We start from the raw sequence: 24937 nt of genomic DNA, 5'->3' as shown, positions 1-24937 counted from the left end.
TTTACATCCTTGGTTAGGTTTATTCCTAGATATCTGACTCTTTTAGGTGCTTTTGTAAATGGAATTTTTATCTCTTTGGATAGCTCATAACCAATGTATAGAAACACCATCGATTTTTGCATGCTGATCTTGTAGCCTGCCACGTTGCTGAACTTGCTTATTAGCTCATGCAGTTTTGCTGTAGTTTTTTCTGGATTTTCTAAATGTAGGATCATGTCATCTGCAAATAGTGACAATTTTACTTCTTCCTTTCCAATTTGGGTGTCTTTTTATCTCTTTTTCTTTCCTAATTGCTCTAGCTAAACTTCTAGCATAATGTTGAATAGCAGTGGTGATAGTGGGCATATTTGTCTTATTACTGATCTTAGAGAGAAAGCTTTCAGTCTCTCACCGTTGAGTATGATGTTAGCTGTGGGTTTTTCATATGTGCCCTTTATCGTGTTGATGAAGTTTCCTTTGATTCCTACCTTTTGAAGAATTTCTTTATCATGAAAGGATGTTGAATTTTGTCAAATGTCTTTTCTGCACCAATCGAGATGATCATGTGGTTTTTCCCTTTCAATTTGTTAACGCGGTGTTTTACATTAACTGATTTTTTTTAGTTGAACCACCCTTGCATAGCTGGGATAAAACCCACTTGGTCATGGCATACAATTCTTTTAATATACTGTTGGATTCTATTTGCAAGTATTTTGTTGAGGATTTTTGCATCTATATTCATTAGAGATTGGTCTGAAGTTTTCTTCCCTTGTAGTATGTATATCTGGCTTTGGCATTAGGGTAATGTTGGCTTCATAGAATGAGTTAGGATGTGTTCCCTCTTCTTCAATTTTTTGGAAGAGTTTGAGCAGGAATAGTATTAATTCTTCTTGGAATGCTTGGTTAAACTTGCCTGTGAAGTCGTCTAGTCCCGGGCTTTTCTTTTGTTGGTAGGTTTTTCATGACTGATTTGTTCTTTTTACTTGTGATTGGTTTGTTGAGGTCTTTCATTTCTTTTCAAGTCAGTGTTGATTGTTTGTGTATTTGTAAGAAGTTGTCCATTTCATCTAAGTTGTCTATCTTGTTGGCATAGAGCTGTTCATAGTAACCACTTATGATCTTTATTTCTTTGGGGTCTATGGTAATGCCCCACCCCTTGTTTTTTATTTTATTTATTTGCAGCTTCTCTCTTTTTATCTTTATCAGAGCTGTCACTGTGTTTGATGAGATCCACCATTCCCACTTAAATCCATCCCATTAGAGCTTTTAGAATCTCTACCACTCCACTAAAGCCATCATTATAATCAGTGCTAGTGGTTAAGGTGAAGTTGTCTTCTTACTTGACAAATTCAGCAGCGTTTCACAGAACTATTTCCTTCACCTTTATACATTTTCTTCCTTTAGACCCCCTGACCCTGCATTATTGTAGTTTTCCTCCCCCTCTCAGAAGTTCCTCCTTTTCAGTCTCTTTTTGCTGGTTCCTCCTCTTCTCCCTGACTTTTAATATTGTAGACACCTAGGTTTGGGTCCTTGTTTCTCTATTTATATTCTACATTCGCTCTCTTTGCAATTTAATCTCATCTTGTTGCTTTAAATGCAACCTATACAACGATGATTTCTAAATTTACAGCTCCAGGCAGACATCTTTGGAAATCCAGAATCATATATCTATCTATCAGCATCTCCATTTAGACATCTACTGGACATATCAAGCTCCACCCATCCAAAATGGAACCCATGATCTTCCCTCCCAAATGTGCTCTATACACATTGTCCTATTGCTGTTGATTGCAACTTGATCCTTGCAGTTGCTTAGGCAAAAATCTTGGGAGTTACTTATTCTTGTCTCCTTTCTTTGATATTTGATAATCTGATTATTAAGTGTCTTGGCATAGGCCTATTCAGATCTATTCTGTTTGGGGTATGCTGCACTTCTTGGATCTGTAATTTTATGTCTTTCATAAGAGATGGGAAATTTTCATTGATTATTTCCTCTATTATTGCTTCTGCCCCCTTTCCCTTCTCTTCTTCTTCTGGGACACCAATGACACATACATTCCTGCATTTTGTTTCATCCTTAAGGTCCCAGTAATGTTGCTCATATTTTCCCATTCTTTTCTCTATCTATTCTTTTGTGTGTAGGCTTTCAGGTGCCTTGTTCTCCAGTTCCTGGGTGTTTGCTTCTGCCTCTTGAGATCTGCTGTTGTATGTTTCCATTGTGTCTTTCATCTCTTGTGTTGTGCCTTTCATTTCCATAGATTCTGCCAGTTGTTTTTTTCGAACTTTCGATTTTTACCTTACGTATGCCCAGTGTTTTCATTATATGCTTTACCTCTTTTGCCATATCTCCCCTAAACTTTTTGAATTGATTTAGTTTTAGTTGTTTCAATTCCTGTATCTCAGTTGAAGTGCAAGTTTGTTCCTTTGACTGGCCATAACTTCATTTTTCTTAGTATAGGTTGTAATTTTCTGTTGTATAGGCATCTGATTTCCTTGGTTACCCCAATCAGGTTTTCCCAGACCAGAACAGGCTCAGGTCTCAGAAGGAGGCAATAGTATCATGTCTCCCTGAGGGAGTGTCTTAGAAGACTGGTACACCCTGTGAGGCCTCAAGTCACTGTGCTTTTCTGCCCAGCAGGTGGCACCTATCAGCATTTAACTCCAGATTGGTGTAAGGAGGTGTGGCCGTGGTGGTTTTCCCCCAGCCTCTGGGATTTAGTTCTTAATGGAAGGTGGGCAGTAGAGCTTGGCACCACCTTCTTCCCTTAAGGAAGATACACACACTAGGGAGAGGTCATTTACATTTGAATAGTCTCTCTGCCTGTGCTATCTCCATCCTTATCTGGGTCACAGCACTGGGAACTGAAAATGGCTAAGGCTTTCTCCACTGAGCCAAAAAAGGTACAGAAAGCCCCCTTCAGGGCCAGTCTGCAGCCACCCTCCCGCTCTCCAGGGTCAGTCATCACCAAAAGCCTTTGTCTGCTTGTTGGGGATTCATATCTTGTATTGAGGAGCTCACATTTGTGAATTGAACCCCCAGTTGGAGCTCAGCTGAGCTATATTCACTTGCTTGGAGAGTGCTACTCTCTAGTACCATGAGCCTTCGCAGTTTGGGCCATAGGGGGAGGGGACTCCTGGCTTGGATCCACAGTTCTTACTTACAGATTTTATGCTATGATCTCAGGCATTCCTCCCAATTCAGATTGGTGCATAATGAGTGGACAGTCATGTTCGTAACCCCGCAGTTATTCCAGATTATTTATTAGTTGTTCCTGATTGTTTATTAGTTGTTCCAGGGGGACAAACTAGCTTCCACCCCTCTCTATGCCATCATCTTCTTCCGTTCTCCGTACTATACTCTTATAACCCATTTTTTTTTCAGTGAGGCCAGTAATAATGTGCCTTTCATTTCCAATTTTAGTTACAGTATTTGCGTCTTCTCTTTTTTTCTTTGTCAGTCTAGCTAAAGGTTTGTCTACTTTATGGATCTTCTCTAAGATCCAACTTTTTTGGTTTTGTTGATTCTATTGTTTTTTTTAATTCTCTATTTCATTTGTCTCCTCTCTAGTCTTTGTTATTTCCTTCCTTCTGCTCATTTTGGTTTAGTTTGCTCTTCTTTTTCTAGATCCTCTAGTTGTAAGGTTAGATATCTGATTTTAGATCTTTTTTCTTTTTTAATGTAAGCATTTAGAGCTATAAGTTTCCCCTGGAGGACTTGGCCTTTGCTGTATTCCATAAGTTTTGATATGTTGTTTTTCATCTTCATTTGCCTCCACATATTTCCTAATTTCCCTTATGATTTCTTCTTTGACCCACTGGTTGTTTAAGAGTGTGTTGCTCAATTTCCACATACTTAATAATTCTCCAGTTTTCCTTCTGTTATGGATTTCTAGTTCCATCCAATTATGGCTGAATATTGTATGGTTGCAATGTTTTTTAATTTATTGAGACTTGTTTTGTAACCTAAGATATGGTTTATCCTGGAGAATGATCCATGCACAGTAGAAAAGAATGTGTATTCTGCTGCTGTTGGGTGAAGTGTTCTACATATATGTTAGGTCTAGTTGGTTTAGAGTATCATCCAAATTTTCTATTTCCTTATTGATCTGTTGAGATGTTCTACCCATTATTGATACTGGTGCACTGAGTGCTCCCACCATTAATATAAAACCATCTATTTCTCCATTCAAATCAGTCAATATTTGCTTAAAATATTTGGGGGCTCTGCTGTTAGGTGCATATACATTTATAATTGTTATGTATTCTTGTTGAATTGATATATTTATGGGTATTAATGACATTCTTTGCTCTCTCAACAGTATTTTACTTAAAGCCTATTTGTCTGATACTAGTACAGCTACCTCAGCCCTGTTTTGTTTACTATTTGCATGGTATATATATATTGTCCATCCTTTCACATTCAACCTACTTGTGTATTTGAATTTAAGGTATGTCTCTTGTAAACAGCATAAAGTTGGTTCCCATTTTTTTAAAATCCATTCTGCCAATTTCTGCCTTTCGAATGGAGTTTAATCCATTTACATTTAAACTAGCTACTGATAATGCAGGACTTTCTTCTGCCATTTTGCTCAAATTGCCTCAATTCTTCCATTAGTGCCTACTTTTGTATTATTTCATTTTTCATGAAGGGACCATTTTGAGTCCCTTCTCATGTCTCTCTGTACAAATTTTTCAAATATTTTCTTTGTGGCTACCATGGAGTTTAAATTTAACATCTAAATCTATGACAATCACATTTGATTTGTTACCAACTTAACTTCAACAGCATATACCTACCCTGTTCCTATATCCCTCCACCCCCACCTTTTTGTTGTACTTGTTACAAACTATATCTTTATACATTGTGCATTCAAAAACACAGATTTATTATTACTTTTTATGCATTTGCATTTTAGAATCTATAAGAAGTAGAAAGCAGAGTTAATGCCAAAAAATACAATACAATAGTACTGGAATTTATAATTACCCAGATGGTTAAGTTTACCAAAGGTCTTTATTACTTTATGCTATTTCAACCCACTGTCTAGTGCTCTTTCCTTTCGGTCTGAAGGACTCCCTTTAACACTTCTTTTAGGACAGATCTAGTGGGGATGAACTTCCTCAGTTTTTGTTTATCTGGGAATATCTTAATTTCACCTTCATTTTAGAAAGACAGCCTCATTGGATATAAATTTCTTGGTTGGCAAATGTTTTCTTTTAGCACTTAAAAATATATCATCCCACCACCTTCTTACCTCCATGATTTCTGATGAAAATCAGCATTTAATCTTATTGGGACTCCCTTTTACATAATATGTTGTTTATCTCATACAGCTTTCAGAATTCTATCCTTGTCCTTGGCATTTGATAGTTTGACTACTTGTTTCTGGGTATGGTTTTTAATTTGAGTTAATCCTGTTTGGGATTCATGGGACATCTTGAATGTATATATTCATGTCTTTCATTAAATTTGGGATGTTTTCTGCCATTATTCCTTTGAATAATCTGCCTGCCCCTTTCTTTCTTTCCTCTCCTTCTGAACTCATGTGAGTTCAGAATATATATTGCATATATTGGTACACTTGATGTTGTCCCACCAGGTCTCTTAGACTCGATTCACTCTTCTTCATTCCTTTTTTCTCTCTGCTGTTCAGTCTGAATCATTTCGATTGTCTTGTCTTCATATTCTATTCAATGTTTCTTTCTTCTACAAGCTCCAATTCACTGTTGCAAACCTCTAAAGAATTTTTCATTTCAATTATTATGGTATTCAATTCCAGTTTATCTGTTTAATTCCTTTTTTTAAATGTAAAAAAATTTATTGTGGTAACATATACAACACAAAATTTACTATATACATTTTGTTACATGTTTTTTCCCCACACTGTGTCAAGAACATTTTTCTTTATCATTAAATCATCTGTTGTATAATTGTTAATAGCTAGGTGGTCTTCCAGTATATTTATATTTGGTTTTCTTCCCTGCAAAGAAATTGTACTTGGGGCTAGCACTAAAAGACCAAATTGTAACATATGTAACATTCATGGAACCAGAGGTTTAATATGTCTGTGGAGCTGTAAATTTTTTCTCTGGATACCTGTGTTATACCCAGGTGTGTTTACCTGTGTTGCATATGTATTTGGGAGGTGCACATTTTACTGTGGATAAAGTAGTATAAGGTTGAGGATCTGGAACTGATTTTTAGTGAGTGGTTCAGATTCTCCCAGCCCCTTTGGAGTTACTCCCACCGTACTCCCATTAAACTCACTAATGATGTCTGAATCTTGCTTTTCCTTGGGCTCTGACTGTCATCCTGAGCACATTTCAGTTCATGGGTCGGAACATGTCTTAGATGTGAGATGAAAAAAAATGCTTGCTCTCCACATTAAATACCATTTTTTTTGAGAATCTAAGACAATCAAGCCAGGTCTCATAGAGTGTAAATAGCCCATGAAACAAGTTGTCTATGAAAATATAGAAAAGCCAAGTATTGGAAGGCTTTTGAAAGTTGGTAGAACAAATAATGGGGGAGGACCAACTACATTATATGCAGGCTCAGTGCAGGAAGAAAAACATGGGGTCCCTTGCTCAAAAGTATTAAGAATTACAAGATAGCGGTAGCAGAGCGTTAAACCAAGTGTGTCCTTTCTGAGCATGGGGCCCTGTGTGACTGTGCAGGTCACACACCCATGAAGCCGACCCTGTCTGGGATTCATAAACTGTCCTGCAGGGCTTTGCTTCCATGCACTACAGTTTCCTCCCCTGTGAACCAGGAGGACTGGGTTGGGTCAGGCATAGGGGTGTGAGAACCTTCCTGCCATGGCCACAGCTCCATGGCAAATGCCACTCAACAATTCTGGCTCTCTTTCATTTACTGAATCCAGATTGGGCTGCACTTCTTTTAAAGCACAGACCTCCTCCAGAATTGCAAGATGTTCTTTGAGTGCAACTTCTCCTGGACTAGATGTTTTGAATAGGCTTTTTGCAAGGTCATATGAGTGAGGCTAATCTTGCCCACACTCACTCACTTTGTATTGTCTTCTGCAGCCCTTCTCCCAGGGCTCACCACCTTGAATGAGCTTTCTGTCATGGTCACCTCCATTGCTCTGCATTCATTCTGGAAGAAGCCTGCTGGACCTAAAATCTGAAGGCAGTGTCATAAAAGGGCTACTCTTCTTTTCCTCTTATCCCAAAGTATTCATTGTTAAACAAGTGAGTTTTACCTGGTATGTGTGTGATGCTTAATTCCCTTTTTTTTTTTTAAATTGAGACTGTTCACATACCATACAATTATCCAAAGGTCCAAAGTGTACAATCAATTGCCCATGGTACCCTCATACAGCTGTGCATCCATCACCACAATTAATTTTTTTTTTCAATTTTTAGAACATTTTCATTACTCCAGAAAAGAAATAAAGACAAAAAAGGGAAACTCCAATCCTCCCATACCCCTAACCGACCCCCCTCCATTCATAGTTTTGGTATAGTACATTTGTTACTGTTGATGAAAGAATATTAAAATACTACTAACTGTAGTATATAGTTTGCAATAGGTATATATTTTTTTCTATATGCCCCTCTATTATTACCTTCTAGCTATAGTGTCATACATTTGTTCAGTTCATGAGAGAGATTTCTGATATTTGTATAATTAATCATGGACATTGTCCACCACAAGATTCACTGTTTTATACATTCCCATCTTTTAACCTCCAACTTTCCTTCTGGTGACATACATGACTCTAAGCTTACCCTTTCTACCACATTCACAGACCATTCAGCACTGTTAGCTATTCTCACAATGTGCTACCGTCACCTCTGTCCACTTCCAAACACTTAAGTTTACCCGAGTTAAACATCCTGCTCATAATAAGTGAACCCTCCCATTCTTTAGCCTCGTTCTATATCCTGGTAATGTATATTTCATGTCTATGAGTTTACATATTATAATTAGTTCATATCAGTGAGACCCTGCAATATTTGTCCTTATGTGTCTGTCTTATTTCACTCAGTATAGTGCCCTCAAGTTTTCTTCATCAACCCATTTTTTTAACACTGTTTTGTTCACACACCATACATTCCATCCTAAGTAAACAATTGTTGGTTCCCTGTATAGTCACATATTTATGTATTTAGCACCATCACCACTACCAATATAAGGACATCTCCATTTCTTCCACAAAGAAGGAGGAAGAGTCAAAGAAAAGACAAATGAAAAAGAGAGACAAACGAAAAAGAAAAGAGAGAGAAAAAACATGACAGCTAGAAAGCAACAAAAGGAAAGATAGCATTAAACTAAAGTAGAACAAAGAGTTGGACAACATCACCAATGCCAAGAGGCCCATACCTGTCCCCTTTGTCCCGCACCCCCCATAAGCATTTAGCTTCAGTATATTGCCTTTGTTATATTAAAGGAAGCATAAGAAAATGTTTCTGTTAATTTTATAGTCTCTAGTTTGCATTGATTGTATTTTTCCTCCAATCCCACCCTATTTTTAACATCTTGCAATGTTGACATTCATTTGTTCTACTTGTGTATTTTTCTATAATTTTATATCTTTCATGAGAGATGGGAAATTTTCATTGATTATTTCCTCTATTATTGCTTCTGCCCCTTTTCCCTTCTCTTCTCCTTCTGGGACACCAATGACATGTATATTCCTGCATTTTGTTTTGTCCTTAAGTTCCCAGAGTTGTTGCTCATATCTTTCCATTCTTTTCTCTATCTATTCTTTTGTGTGTAGGCTTTCAGGTGCATTGTTCTCCAGTTCCTGACTGTTTGCTTCTGCCTCTTGAGATCTGCTGTTGTATGTTTCCATTGTGTCTTTAATCTCCTGTGTTGTGCCTTTCATTTCCATAGATTCTGCCAGTTGTTTTTTCGAACTTTTGATTTCTACCTTATGTACGCCCAGTGTTTTCATTATATGCTTCATCTCTTTTGCCATATCTTCCCTAAACTTTTTGAATTGATTTAGTATTAGTTGTTTCAATTCCTGTATCTCAGTTGAAGTGTCAATTTGTTCCTCTGACTGGGCTATAACTTAGTTTTTCTTAGTGTAGGTTGTAGTTTTCTATTGTCTAGGCATCTGATTTCCTTGGTTACCCCAATCAGGTTTTCCCAGACCAGAATGGGTTCAGGTCTTGGAAGGAGGCAATAGGTCTCCCTGAGGGTGTGTCTTAGAAGATTGGTACACCCTGTGAGGTCTCAAGTCACTGTGCTTCTCCTGCCCAGCAGGTGGACAGTCATGTTTGTAACCCCGTAGTTATTCTAGATTATTTACTAGTTGTTCTTGGTCATTTATTAGTTGTTACAGGGGGACAAACTAGCTTCCATTCCTCTCTATGCTGCCATCTTCTTCCATCTCCCTGTTTAATTCTTTTTTAACATTTTCATCTTCTTATTAAGATTCTCGCATTTTTCATTCATTGTTTTCCTGATAACCTTTGGTTTTTTTTCTGTTTTCTTTTATGCTCTTGAGCATACTGAGCATACTGAGGATCATTTTTAAAAAAATTTTGTTCTGTATATCTAAAGTCTGGTCTTCTTCATTGGTGGTTTTGGATTTTTCTCTTCTGCATTTGGATGGGCCATCATTTCTTGATTGTTTTTATAGTAATCTTTTTTTATACACTATATTTTAATATTTAAAGTGTTAACTCTGGATTTTAGTCCCTGAGCTCTTTGTTCCCAAAGTTTGCATCTAGCTAATGATATAACAGGAGCTAACAAAAACAAACTAAAAGAAAATCATCCGGAGATGAATGTGAGTACAAGATCCTCTCCATCTTTTCTGAGCATGCTTCTTGTCCTGCTGTTGATCTTGCTCATGACCATAGGAATTCCCCTGTTTACAGGATTTTGAATGTGTCCTCTGGTCTCTATGAAATAGACTTTCACCCCTTCCCAGGTGCTCTACTGTGTGACTTAAAGTAGGTAATCCTTCGCCCAGGCTGCTTTCACTAAATTATCAAGTGCACTTTTTTTTAGTAAACTGATGGTGGATATTAATCCCATCTATAAAATATCTGCACAGCAAGACCTAGCACAGTATTTCACCAAACAACTGGACTCCATAACCTAGCCAAGTTGAAACAGGAAATTAACCAACACCCTGCTTCCACCCTGCAGTCTATTTCCAACACAGCAGCCCTTTATATACATCATGTCACTTCTTTTGCTCAAAATCCTGGACTGACTTCCTGTTTCCTCAGAGTAAAAGCCAAAGTCCTTATAATGGTCTAGAAGACAAAGCATTACCATCTACACCCACTTTTCCTAGTCAACCTGTAACCTCTATGATTGAAATCCTACTTCTCTCCCCTTTGATCCCTCTTCTCTCGACACACTGGCTTCCTTGTGTTCCCTGAACACAACACACACCCTCCTGCCTTAGGGACTTTACACTGACTCTTTTCTGACAGAAACTCTCTCCCAGGTTTCTGCCTGGTTAACTTGCTCACCTTGAGTCTTTGCTCAAGTATTCCCTTATCCATGGGGCATACACAGACCATATTGTTTAAAATAACAATCTGTTTCCCTCATCCCCATTCCCCTTACTTTTCCTATAGCATTTATCACCTTCTAATATATACTTTAGGCTTGGCTTATCTATTACAGCTATTATTTGTTGTCACAGCAGAATGTAAGTACCATGACGGCAAAGATTTTTCTCTATTTTACTCACTGATGTAACACAAGTCCCTAGTATAGTATCTGGAACATAGTAAGTGCTCAAAAAACACTTGTTTATTGAATGCATGAATGAAATTAAAAGTTAATTAATAGGGGAATATCTGAATTTTACATAGCACACTTATATAATGGCTTACTATACTACAAATAAAATAAATGAGCCAGATTTATATGTATCAACATGAGTAGATCACAAAAACATACTGTTCTGTAGGAAAAGAAAACTACACAAAGGCACTATGATATGACTTGTGTTCTTTTTTTTTTTTAAACCACATAATAACAACATTATATATTGTTCACTGATACTACAAAACAAGTGTGAAAATGAATTAGATTGATCCACACCAAATCCATGATTTTAGTTGCCTGGGGATAGAGAAAAGAGATACAGGGAAGGGGGGTAAAAGAAGTGGGCAAGGAAAAAGATTAAAGGGGCCTTCAACATATATATATACATATATATATACATATACATATGTATATATATATGTATGAAAGTCAAAGCAAATATGACAAAATGTTAATATTCATCCTTGGTGGTGGGAACATGAATGTTTGTTATGTTGTTCCCTATATTTGACTCTATTTTAAATATTTTTCAAAAATATTTAATTAAAAAAAAGAGTATGATCAGCATGATTCCAAAAGGTGTTGCTGCTAGGCATCAGTCAAACCATTCATGCAATTAGCTGGTTCAATAAATCCTGGATCAAATCTCTAAGATACCTTCAGTGTCCCTTAGGATTTTACTATTTCCTGTATAAATGTTATCTTCCCAGGAATCAAGTCCTATACATTTTGATTAAGACACTTGGAAGACTATTCAAGATCACAAATTCTCATTTATCACTTCCTCTTGGAAACTAGCAATTTCATGCTGAGTTATTTTTATTAGACTCGTATTATCCCCACGACAAATCACCTTAACAGGAACCTTGCTTTGGAATCTGATTTTAATTAAAAGAACTCTGTACCAGCGTTAAACTCTGACTCTCTTCAACCCTGTAGCTTGTCTTTAATTGTTTTTGTCAATGAACATCAGTTTGTACACATTTGGATTTTTCTACATCTTAGTCTAATACTTCTAAAGCTAAATCAGTAGCTTATCTCAGTTTGCTCTCGACTTAAAAGCCATCTCCATCTAAATTCCATTGTTCATTGTGTGTGTGTATATGTGTGTCTATGTAGGTGTGTGTGTGTCTATATATATATAGACACACACATACAAATTAATCTATGGTATTATATTAGTCAACTTTTGCTAACCTATGCTGGGTAACAAGGAACACCCAAATTTCAGTGGTTTACAACAACAATGGTTTAGTTTTTGTTCATGTTATATACTGACAGCTGTAGGCTGGCTATAATTTTGTTTCAAATATCATCTCATTCCAGGATCCAAACTGAAGGAGTAATCCCTATCTGGACCACACCATTCTTATGTCAAAGGGGAAGAAAGAAAGAGTAAACATGGAATAGCTCTTTAAGCTTCTGCTCAGACATGGTGTGCATCATGCCCACTCATTTTCCATTGGCTGAAGCAAGTCACATGGACAAGCCCCAATCAGTGGAGTAGGAATGAATACTTCTCTCATGGGATGCACTGCCAGTCACATGGCCATGAGTGAGGACATACAGTCCTTGTACACAGGGGTCAGGAAACTACAGCCCACAGGCCAAATCTGGCCCATGGATGGATTCTAGTACTTGAGCTAAGAATGGTTTTTAAATTTTTTAAAGGATTGCAAGGATAAAAGAGAAGCCAGAAAAGGATGAGAAGGGATAGAGACAATATGTACCCTGCAAAGACTAAAATATTTACTATCTGTTCCTACACAGAAAAAGTTTGCTGATCTCTACTCTTACATGAAGTGAGAATGAATAACTCGGAGCAATAACAATCTGTTCTGCTCAACACTTTCCTTACAGTGGGGTCAATGGTTGAGCTACTTGATTTCATGGGGCTTCTTGCTTGGTTTAAAATCTGTAACATTTGAAGAAGTACAGGGAATACAATACATCAGCAAAGCAAATAATTAGTTTACTAATTAAACTTGTAAGAAAGGTGTTTCTAGGATTCATTGTGAATGGGTGATTTGAAGTCCAGATGAAATTTTCAAACCACATCTATTTTCTCTTTGCAACTGTAATCTTGAGTGACAGATACACAGAACTACTTGCAGTGTTTCCACACAATTCCATGGGATTTTCTTCTTTCTTTTGATTTATATAACAACAGCCTACATTCCTACTTATATATTTATTTCAAATTATTGAATATAAATTTTAGTAAGGCATATTTTAAAAACAATAAGATGCACTCATTTTAGCTGTTCAGGGCAATGAGTTTATACACATGTGTAACCACCATCACAATCAAGATAAGGAACATTCCTGTCTTCCCCCAAAATTCCCCTATGTCCCTTGCTGTGAACCCCTCACACCCTGGAAACCACTAAACTGTTTTTGGTCAATATGGATTAGTTCTGCTTATTCTAGATCATTATATGAATAGAATTATCTAGTACTCTTTTAGACTTCTTTTCTATCAGCACCTTTCTGAAATTCTTACATATATAAGAATATAATTTCTTCTTATTGTTGAATAGCATTCCATTGACTGAATACGCCATAATTTGTTTATCAGTTCACCTGTTGATGGACATTTGGATTGTTTCTCATTTTTGGCTTTTATGAATAAAACTGTTATGAAAATTTGCTTAGAAGTCTTTTGGTAGACTGTGGTGGTTTGAAACTGTAGGCACCCCCAGAAAAGCATGTTCTTAAATGCAATCCGCTCCTGTGGGTGTAGACTCAATATAAGTAGATCTTTTGATGAGGCTACTTCAGTTAAGATGTGACCCACCTCATTCAGGATGGGTATTAATCCTCTTATCGGAGTCCTTTATAAATGAGATGAAATTCAGACGGGGGGGGGGGGCGGAGAACACCATAGAAGCAAGAAGCCGAAATCAATGAAACCCGAGAGAGAAGGGAGAGACTAGTAGACGCTGCCGTATGTCTTCCCATGTGGCAGAGTTGCTGAAGATTGTCAGCGGCCGGTTTTCAGGAAGAAAGCATTGCCTTGATGACACCTTGATTTGGACATTGTCACAGCCTCAAACTGCAAGCTAATAATTTCCCATTGTTAAAATCCAACCCATTTCGTGTTACCTGCTTTCAGTAGCCTAGCAAATTAAAACATAGACTATGTTTTCATTTCTCTCGGGTAAATACCAATGAGGGGAGTTTCTGGATCACGTGGTAAGTATATGTAAAATTTTAAAAGAAATTGCCAAATAAAACCTCAAGGTGGTTGTACCATTTTACACTCTTACCTGCAGTGTTTGAGTTCCAATTGTTCCATATCTTCACCAAAACTTGATATTGTCACTCTTTTAAACTTCAATCATTCAATTGGATGTGAAATGGTATCTCACTGTGGTTTTATTTTATATCTCTCTGATGACTAATGATGTTGAATTTTTCATGTGCTTATTGCCCATTCATTATTTTCATTTGTGAAATGTCTGTTTATATATTTTGCCCATTGAAAAAACTGGTCTATTTCTCTTATTTCTAAGGTAAGAATTCTTTATATATTCTGGATACAAAGCCTTGTCAGGTGTATTAGTTGTGAATATTTTCTCTCAGTTTATGGATTGTCTTTTTGTTTTCGTCGTGGTGTCATTTTGAAAAACAGAAGCTTGTATTTTGATGAAGTCAAATTTTTTCAACATTTTCTTTGGTGGTAAGTGCTTTTTGTGTACTGTCTAAGAAATCTTTGTATACTCTCAAGGCCTACAAAGCTATGTCTATGGAATAGTAAAAGAGATGTTGACTCCTGTGGGGAAGTGAGGCTTTCGAGCCAAGGTGGATTGTGTACCCACTGATGTGGATCTCATCTGACACTTGAGCTGTCACTTGGGGAGAGAACAGCTCCTGGACCTGTATGTGTACTGCTACACAGACTACCATGCAAGGACCCCTGCTTAGAGGAACTGCCCTCCTGACAAGCTGAGGTTCTGATCCTAAGCCTTCTAAGTAGAATGGTGTCAAGTATGGACTGAAGTAATCTCTTGATTCTGGATATTTATTTGAACTAAGAAGATACCCTGGTGGCTGCAAGAGACCAACAATTAAAACAGTGGTCTCCAAAATGGGATTTATGAACTTCAGAGGATGCATAACACCATTCACTGGAGCATAGTAAGAAACTACTAGACTTTTATATTTACATTAATTTTTTATCTAGTTCTTTTTTATTTTTACTTTATACATAAGTTTTACATTATTGATGTATCTTAGGGGTAAGTTCTCAAAAACTGTTTACTGATAGGCATAAGCAATCAAAAATATTTGAAGATAACTGAATTAGAAAATACAAATTATTTTCAAGGACACATAGAATTATAAAGACCCAATAATAAAAATTAGCCACTTACTAAAGTCAATCTTAAAAAATACCAAAGAACTGAAAACCACATTTTCTGAACAAATACAATGAAATTAGAAATCAATAAAAAATAAAAGCTGAGTTTAAAAAGGACTTTGTATTTAGAAATTAAAACACAATTCTAAATAAATCAGAGATTGAAGAAGAAATAATAATGGAAAGTAGCAATTGTTTAGAACTGAATGATAATAAAAATATTACATATCACAACTTTGTGGAAGCTGATAAAACAGTAGTTAAGAGGAAGTTTATAGTCTTGAATGTTTATATTAGGAAAGAAGAAAGGCTGAAGATTAATGAGGTCAACTGTGGAACCTAAAAAAAGACCTACAAAGTAATTTAAAAGATATAGCAGGAAAGGAGGAAATAATGAAAGTAATGAAGCAGGAGACAAAGATCTAATAGAGAGGCCCACAAAATCAAAACACTGTTCTCTAAAATTATTAAAGGCAGGTTAATAATAGTCCCCAGCAGGACTCATAAAAGGAAAAAGGGCACTTCAAGGAAAACAACCCACAGAACATGTTGTTAATCACAAAATTTGAGCATTGAAGAGAAACACAGAATTTTGGAAAACGTGTATCTATCACAGCGAGTTTACCAATACTTAAAGACTTTCCTGATGACATCTGTGCTGATATTGACAAATGTGACTTTTTTTGGTATTATAAAATGGAATATGTCAACATTCATAAGATTTGCATGATTCAGTGAACCAATATTTCTAAATGACCAATAGATAATGTTGTAAAATCATGCATAAGTGAAAAATCCATTCAAAGTGCAAGGTAGATCAATGGACATTAACGTAACCGAGTACAAAAAGTTTATCAATATAGCTTTAGATTCCACATTGCAACTAACCTTTAAGAAACTACCCATTGCAGGCTTTTAGGGTAGTATCAAAGAAGAATACCCACCTGAAAAGGTTATTATAATAATACTTCTCCCTTTGCCAACCACATATCTTCGTGGTGCTGAATTTTGTCATATAGTTCAACCAAATCAACATATTACAACAGATTGAATGCGGACACAGATATGATTATCCAACTATCTTCCATAAATCAGACATTAAAGAAATAGGCAAACCTCTCTTTTCTCTCTAAATCATCTTCTATTTTGGAAAATACAGTTTCTTTTTTTTCATAATAATGTTCTGTTAACACATAATGAGCTTATTATTAGTTTAAATGACAATAAATATTTAAACATCTTTGTTTTGATCACTAATATGGTAAATATCAACAGATATAACCCACATAAACAAAATCTTTTTTTGGTCCTAATCATTTTCAAGAGTATAAAAATATTTTTGACGTGTGTAGAGGGGAGGGGTTGGTAGCTCACCCTAACAATATCAAGACTTTTACAAAGCTACAGACTCTAAGAAAATGTGAAACTGACACAGAGATAGAGAAATAGACCAGTAAAAGGGAACAGAAAGTCTAGAGATAAATACATGCATACATAGAAACTTGACATATAAAAAGGTAATATTACGGATCACTAGGGCAAAGATGTACCATTAAGCAAACGGTTTTATTATAATTGGTTATTCACAGAGAAAAATCTCCCGCTCACTCCTCCCTGACAAATATAACTGCCAAGGGTACTCAAGTCTTAAATATGCCAAGCAAAACTTTAAAACATTAAGGAGATAATAAAGAATAGCTTTATGACATTAGGCCAGAGAAGAATTTCCTTAGAAACATACCCAAGAACCACAAAACTGTAAAGGAAAATATTGAATTGGCTACCTTAAAATGAAAACTTCTGAACAACAAAAGACAGTATTTAAAAATTGAAAAGTCAAGCCACAAGCATTTAAAAATTGAAAATAGTTAATATGCAATAGACAAAGAATTAACATACTGGATATGTAAAGAATGACTACAGATTGATAAGGAAATACAATAATAAAAAGTGGGCATGTTCAGAAGAAGACAAAAGGGTTAAAAGATGAAAAGGTGCTTAACCTTATCAATATTAGGGAAATGCAGAGTAAAGCAATACTGCGGTCATATAGTCTACCCCTTATAATGGCAAAAATAAAGTGTCTAATAACACCCAATATTGCTGAGGACATTAACCAACAGAAACTCTCCTGTCAGTTGACCATGTATCATACATCCTCAGGATTCCAAGCTTAGGTATATACTCTTAGAGGAAGGCTTTCATACATGCACTATAAGGTATATACAAGTATGCCCACTTGTATCTAGTATTGTTGTAGTAACAAAAAGTTGGAAAAAAATCTCAATATCCTTTGCCATGAAAATGTACAATAAATTAGGATAGAGCCAGAGAATGGGATAATTTATAGCAGTCAAAATGAATAAATCTCAAGCACATAATATCGCACACACCAAAAAAGACACCACAAGATATGGGCAGCATGATACCATTTATATAAAGTTCTAAAACTTGCAAAACAAATAGTACAGATTGTTTCTGGCCACATCATATGTAAGAAAAACAGAAATATATACATAGGAACGATAAATATCAAATTCAGAATAATGGTTACCTCTGAGGAGGCAGAGAGGGGAATGGAATTGGAGAGAGAGATAAACAGGAAGTTTCTATTATACCTGTAATGATTTATTTCTTAAAAATATAACAACTATATGAAGCAAATATGCCAAAAGGCTAGCATTTCAAAAAGTGAGATGGTGAGGCCATTTGTCTTTCCATTTTTCTGGATGGTTGAAATATTTCTTAAAAGATCCCAAAATACCACTGACAACAAACTCTTCTGAAAGTATTTTATTATTGAGGAGAAAGAAAGGAACTGTCATTACTTTGATCATCTTCCAATCTGACTCCACTTTTGCACAAATCCTTCACATGATCAAAGAGCCTGGGGTGGGCGTGGGGGATGTATGTAGCAGGGTAAGGTGAGAGAATGCTAAGCATTTGCCAAGCATTATCCATCATTCCATTTTAACATCCCCATTTTAGAGATCAAAACGGGGGTTCAGAGAGCCTGAGAAACTTGCCCAGGGTCTCACAACTAAGATGGGGTGATGAGATTCAAGCCAAGTATGCTTGGCTACAAAATGTGCATTCTTTCCACTACTGCTCTGATGGTAACAAAGGAACTCTTCTTGAATGTATAATTAAGATTTGACCTTCTCCTATAGTCCAGGATGGAGGCTGCACAAATACTACAATTTGTTCATCAAGTCACACACAAGTACAGACTTAGGCAAGGAAGTGGTACGAATGGAATCTTTTTCAGAGAAGGAGACAAATAAGGAGTTTGGTTGTATATTGATTTTCCCAACTTTTTATTACTCATGCTATGGGCCATTCAGATCCTTTATATCATCCTAGAAACTCTGGAGGTGATGCAATTTTAAAAATAAATTCCCAAATCCATTACTCCATTATATTGGTTTGCTCTCTTTCTAGTATGAGTTAAACGTGCACATGTACAGTTGGCAGCCTAACAACTTTGAGAGTTCAACAAACATAAACATGCACTCAAATATGCGTCCCACATTACCAGGATAAATGAAAACACCAGAGACTGTCCAATTTGAGGCCTTGGTTTTACATCTCTAAGATGACGGATAATGGGTCAGATATAACTTTTGTCTGTGTACAGTGAGCCAAGATTCATGCAGTCAGTTCCTTTGGCCTTCATTCAGAAACTCATCCCCCCATAGGCCCTTTCCTTTATTATTACTATTGATTTTAGTTTCCTAGGAAACAAAATGTAACTCTAATTAGAGAACGGGCTCACATTCCAAAGCTGCAGATTCCATTCTTCTCCCTGGACTTTTCCCCAATCTGTTTTGTGTACTCTGTAACACAACGTCTGACAGTTTACACTGTCCTTTTCTCCTGGCCTTGGTAAAAAGCCAGTGCCAAAAGTTATGTCCTTCACCTTTCATCTTCCATCTGCATGGTGATTAGGTGGTAGGGAAAGTAACAATTAAAGATGTGGAGACTGTTGAGGGAATCGGATTGGATCTGTACTCAGGCCTCCTGGAAATGAAAGACATTGCCTTTGGCACTGAGATGGAAAACTCTGCCAAACATACAGGCACTCAAACTCTCCTCTCTCTCTCTCTTTCGCTCTCTCTCTCTCTCTCTCACACACACACACACCTTTCAGAGGATTGGTTCTGTAAAATTCCCCACATATGGCAAACATATTTTAGGGGAAGCACCATGACTAGAGAGGCCAGTGGGAGAGAAAGAAAAAGAAAATAATGAGAAAAATCTTCAATATGTCTAAATTGGTCTAGTCAGACTGCTAAGAAAGAATGCAAAAGATTGGAGATGAAAATTACTGGTAAAATCAGCATTATAATAGCATAGCTAAAATCTTTCCCTATTTCATATGATTACTAGAACTTATCTTGATGTACAACAATAACACATGGGGAAAGAGTCTTTAAAATGTAGCTGTAGTGTTTCACTTAACACAATGGCTATACATGAAAAAAAGCACACTATAAAACAAAAAATATATATTCTTCTCTAATTTACAATTTCAAAAATTCTTAATTTTTATTTGTAAAAAATCATGTGTTGGGGGAGATAAGCAGGTATAATTAATTTTAACTGGCATTGGCTCCCAACACTTTAAGTATAATCATTTTCTAAATTCCTCTATTCTTGCTGATATTTAATGATCAATTAAAAATTTAAATGCACTACAAAGCTCCCAGTATAAAGAAACTAAAATATATAAATATATTTTTAAAATGTAGAGAACTGATCTCTACAACAGGTATTTCATAAGTTAAGAATTAATTCATCAAACTTTCTCAGAATAAATTAAGAAAAAAAAAACAGAAAAATGTACTGCAACTTTTGCCATAAAGACTTAACGGTGAAAGCTAAAAAGACCATCTGAATACAAAATAAACTGAGGATAAAATGTCTCTATAACTTAGTAGTGCAGTAGAAAAAACACTGGCCTGATGTTTTTAGGAACCTCATTCATGAAGGACTTTCCAACTAAACTAAGGAGTTTAAACTCTTACCCTGAGGGCAGGAGACAGGTGCTGATGTATTTTAAATAGAAAGGTGACTGCCTGCAAAGTGGGGAATGAACTGGTGATCAGTGAGACTGGGGCAGGAGTTAAAGGGTAATTAATTGTACAGGCAAGAAATGACGAAGGTCTCGAGGTTAGCTCTGTCTCTCCATTGCCCCTCAGCCAGCAAGCTCCTGAGCAAAGGTGGGAGGTGAGAGGAGGAGGGATGGGAGTAGACACGAGGGGGAGAATAAGGGTCACTCCTAAGGACGTCTTCCAAAAGTGGTGCCTTAAGAAAAAAACAACACAAAAAAAGAGTCCTGGCCTTGCCACCTACAAATTGTATGATCTCAGGCAGTCAACTAAGAAGTTACATTGTTGAGCATTTCCCTAAGTACCAGGAACTTCCCAGAGATGGTTTTAAGTACATTTTCTAATTTACTTAATCTCTTCATACCTTAATTTCTTCTTCTGTAAAAGAAAGATAACTATAATGCTTAACTCACATGTCTGTTTTGAGGAGTAGAAAAGAGAAAACATGAAAGGGGATGGTAAACTGTAAGCATTTAAAAATACTAATTTTCTAATAAACATGACTTCCAAAGTTTTTTTTACATCTAAAAATGCAATAATTATTTTCTTTTTTAACCTTCATCTACTGGAGACTCCACAGGTTGATAAACATAAACAGCTGTCAATTATTGATTTTATACCACAAAATGTATAAGAAGACCACCATGATTCTTTCACTTACTGAAAGCATTGCACATATGGGGCCATATGTTTAAAATAATAAGTGATTTGGGGTGACTAGTTTATTTGACTATACTTCTATTTGAGATTGGTTCTGGGGAGCAAAAAGCCACTACGTCTTCACAGTTTCAAGATAAAGAACGGGGGGGGGGGGAGGACTTTCCATCATCACCTATGAACAACCTGAAGCTCTCTGGCCATTCCAAAGGTACTGATGTCTAATGTTCCCTTCTAGACACTCTGTGGACACTAAGCAAGCACAGTTGCTATTCAAATGACTGAAAATGGTGCTGAGCAACATTGCAGGATGGTAGTTTACAGCCACTAAGCATCAGCTAACACAGATTAGTGCAAAGAGAAAGAAAAAAAAATAAGGTTTTTGTTTTAAGTTCAGAAGAATTAACTCTATAGCAACCAGAAGAAAGCCTGATCTGTATATCAAAGGCATGGAAAGAAAGTGGGAACACAGCATCAAGTAAGTTTTTCTTTTTTTTTTTAATACAGAAGAATTAACTTTATGGGAAATAACACTTGATCCACAATTCCAAAGGCATGAGAAAAAGAGACTTAAGAGCCACAATCAAATGTAACGTGTGAACCTTGGCCAGTTCAAACAAACCAACCAACCATAAAAGATATTCTGGGCAAATCATGGTAATTTGATTATGGACTGGGTATTAGATAATATGGAATTATCATTAATTTTTTATGTGTGATGATCATGTTGTTATGCAGGAAAACTTCTTTAGTTTTTAGAAATGCACACTGAAATCTTTAGGGGATAAAAGTGACATGATATGTGGTATCTGCTTTAAAATACTTCAACTAAGAAAACAAAATTGATGAGACAAATCACAAAATGTTAAATCTAGGTGATGGATATTTGGGGGTATGGAATACTATTCTATTTATAGTTAAAGTTTTTCTTATTTAAATATTCAAAAAGGAGAGAAAAACTGATAGAAGACCCAGTTCATCCAAGGAACTGTAAGAAGGTTGGCTGCCTGGGTCAAAGAAGAAGGAAAGGACCCGGAGTTTCCTGAGGTTAGAAAGATATTTGAGGAGGTCTTTCATATTGTCTTTGTGGGACAAATTGTGGAACATGGGCTAGATTAGTATTACCCCAAATTTTACTGGCAAACCATCAAAATTCCCCAGCAGGGAGATGAAGTCAGGGAGAGAGGAGGGAGCTGCCCCGAGGCCACAGAGAGGCAGGTCTCTACCAGTCAACTCTGGCCACATGGCTCTCTGACCTGAAGCACCACCATCTTGGGAACCAATCAGCTCGTGAGGTGCCACAGGAAAAATCAAAGCGAAGGTGATTTTTATTATTCCCCACTTATGAGAGTCTTCACAAAGTCTCCACATTGCAGGTTACTCTTTCAATTGATAATTTGAATAATAAAGTACCACATGGGAGAAGATAACAACCGGAAAGACCTCAATCATTCCAAATTTTGGATGTTTATAGAGGTCACTGCCAAGAATCCTTGAAAAGGGAGAAAACATTTATGATGTGGTAATTGAAGGAGTATGAGCTCAAAGTGTGAGTGTTAGATCTAGTTGTAAATAAGCCTTTAATTTTAAAGATCACTTTTCAAAAAGTAATCTGGTAAGTGATGACTTTGTGGAGATTAGACATATTCACCAATAAGAAGTATGGAAATAGGTACTTGTAGGTGGGGAATATGAGTTTTAGAAACACTATCACATAAGGATCTAAAGAGAGCTTGTATCAAGGTACCCAGTGTTCTTTTTCACTTTAATTATTATTCTGGTTATTTTTGTGTGTGTGCTAATGAAGGTGTCAGGAATTGATTTAGGTGATGAATGTACAACTATGTAATGGTACTGTGAACAATCGAATGTATGATTTGTTTTGTATGATTGTGTGGTATGTGAATATATCTCAATAAAATGAAAATTAAAAAAAAAATAAAGAGAGCTTGTATCAAAAACAGCTTAGATGGAGTGAAGGATATGCTTTGGAAAATGCCTTAGGTGACTCAAAAGGTTAAAGCAGGTATGTACTGAGGGTATGATCCAGTTAAAAATTTCGTCTTCTTTGATAGGCTATCTCTTAATTGCCTTGTCTTTGGGCCAGGCTATCTGCCTGCCGGTGAGTAAACTGATTCATCCATAGTGAAGATATGAGTCAAATAATTTGGCTCTGCTCTGAAGTCTTTCTTGGCCTGGACACATGATACTGGGACTTTGTCTTCCAATTTCCCAACTAGTTTTCTCAAATTCTCTCAAAAGCTATTACATAAAGAATGAACAGTGGGAATTATCCAATATGCCTTACACATTGCAATACCCAGTAAGCCAACACTGTAATTATGTAAAACCATTCATCACTAAATTCCATCCTTCACTCAAGGAGAATAGTCAATAGCACACATTTCTCAGTTTAAATTCAACCCAGTATGGAAAAACAATTTTAGAGCTAGAAGTATTAAGGAGATACATCTTTTTTGGTACATGAAGGACTATGAACTTACCAAGTACAGCAGAGAAAAAGTTGAAAAATATTGCATCGTAAAGACACTTAATGATGTGAATACAGGGAAAACATTAAAACAAAACAATCATACTTGATGAAGTCACCCTTGAACAAAAACATCACTACGAACCATTAAATGTTTTCTTCAACCTTACAAACAAAAGTTTTCCCAGTTCCAATCTGAGAAGCTGACCTGAGACTGTTGAAAAAGGATGCTTTTCTCTGGGTTTATGCCGCAGGCGAGGAGAGCAGCTGCCATATCCAGGATGCTCTGTCCAAGGACCACTGGGTCCTGTGGGGTAGTGATCGAGTGCAGATCCACAATGCTGTACAGCACAGAGCCACACTCATCCTGAAACCGCACCCAGCTCTCGATGGCTCCCAGGTAGTTGCCGAGGTGGGGGATGCCCGTAGGCTGAATGCCAGAAAAGATTCGCTGCACACCATCTTTCTGGAACAGAGGAAAACAACATATTTGCTTTTGAGGCAGAATCTGTGACTCCTTTGCCCATATCACATTGGCTACCACCTGACAGAGAGTCATCAACATTATATATTTATTTTATGTAGTGCCTACTCCGTGCACTGTGCTAGGTGCTATTAGGGACAGAAAGTGATATAAAAATGTTTTTTTTTTTTTTTTTGCACTGGAAAACTTACAAACACAAAAGCACATAAGAAAAGGTCTGCATCCCCAAGAGAATGTAATCTAACTGGAAGCAGAGGACATGTTTATGAAAAGAGATATAACAGTACAATGTGGCAGTATAGTCACGACCAGTTTGGACAGCTAAACAGCGGGGTACAGGCAGGAGTTCCCAAGAGGAAAAGATGACTGTGGTCAGAGGAGTCAGTGGGAAAGGCTCCAGACCTAGCATCAAATTTCGCTAGAGATTAAAGGAGCCTCAAAGGTTTTCTAAGTGATTTCATTTATTTTACAGTTAAAGAAACAAAGATTGTAGAATTAGGGATAGAGGCTACAGCTAGGTATCTAATTCAGTTTTTTAATAAAATAATTGCTAATATAAACAATTCAGTGTACAAAATCTTGGGCTAGGAACTAGGAAATCTAAGCTGTATCTCTAATACTACTCTTTGATCAAGTTATTTAAATTTTTTGTGCTTCAGTTTCTTTTTACTTGTAATAAAATCATATTTGGTTTTTTATTTCTTCAAAAGGAGTTTAACTCTGCCAATTTTTTTTAAATTATAAAAATACTTTCGTCAGGGCCATCCTTTCCCATTAGTTTGTACTTTCTAATATTGAAGTTACAATAGGAAAATGAGAAGAAAAAAATGTAATACAGAATTAAAAGAATGTTATTTTTCCCACTGAATGATTTTGCATTTCACAGTGAAATACCAAAAGAACATGTGTCAGAAAATGTAAGAAAAAGTACCAAAAAATAAAATGCATCATATCATTTGTAAACCAAAAAATATGAAAAATTGCAGCCATAATTTACCAGGTAACTACCATGTTGCCGACATTTATGCTCAGTGCATAAATTTAATTCTTACAATACCTCATATGGTAGGTTTTATAGGTTAATTAT

The 24937-nt window shown here is 36.3% G+C and overlaps 1 protein-coding gene across 1 annotated transcript in view; it reads right to left on the bottom strand.

Annotated features, from left to right (window-relative positions):
- The window catches only part of WARS2 (tryptophanyl tRNA synthetase 2, mitochondrial), a 120848-nt gene that overhangs the window by 24729 nt on the left and 71182 nt on the right, over nucleotides 1-24937 (bottom strand). The window contains exon 2 of the mRNA XM_037826255.1: nucleotides 23575-23832. Within this exon, the coding sequence (XP_037682183.1) occupies nucleotides 23575-23832 (258 nt within the window). The remainder of the gene's footprint in view (nucleotides 1-23574; nucleotides 23833-24937) is intronic.

Source organism: Choloepus didactylus, chromosome 2 (assembly GCF_015220235.1).
Source record: "Choloepus didactylus isolate mChoDid1 chromosome 2, mChoDid1.pri, whole genome shotgun sequence".
Lineage (NCBI taxonomy): Eukaryota > Metazoa > Chordata > Mammalia > Pilosa > Megalonychidae > Choloepus > Choloepus didactylus.
Note: the sequence above shows the minus strand (reverse complement) of the source record. Positions and strands in the feature narration are given on the sequence as shown.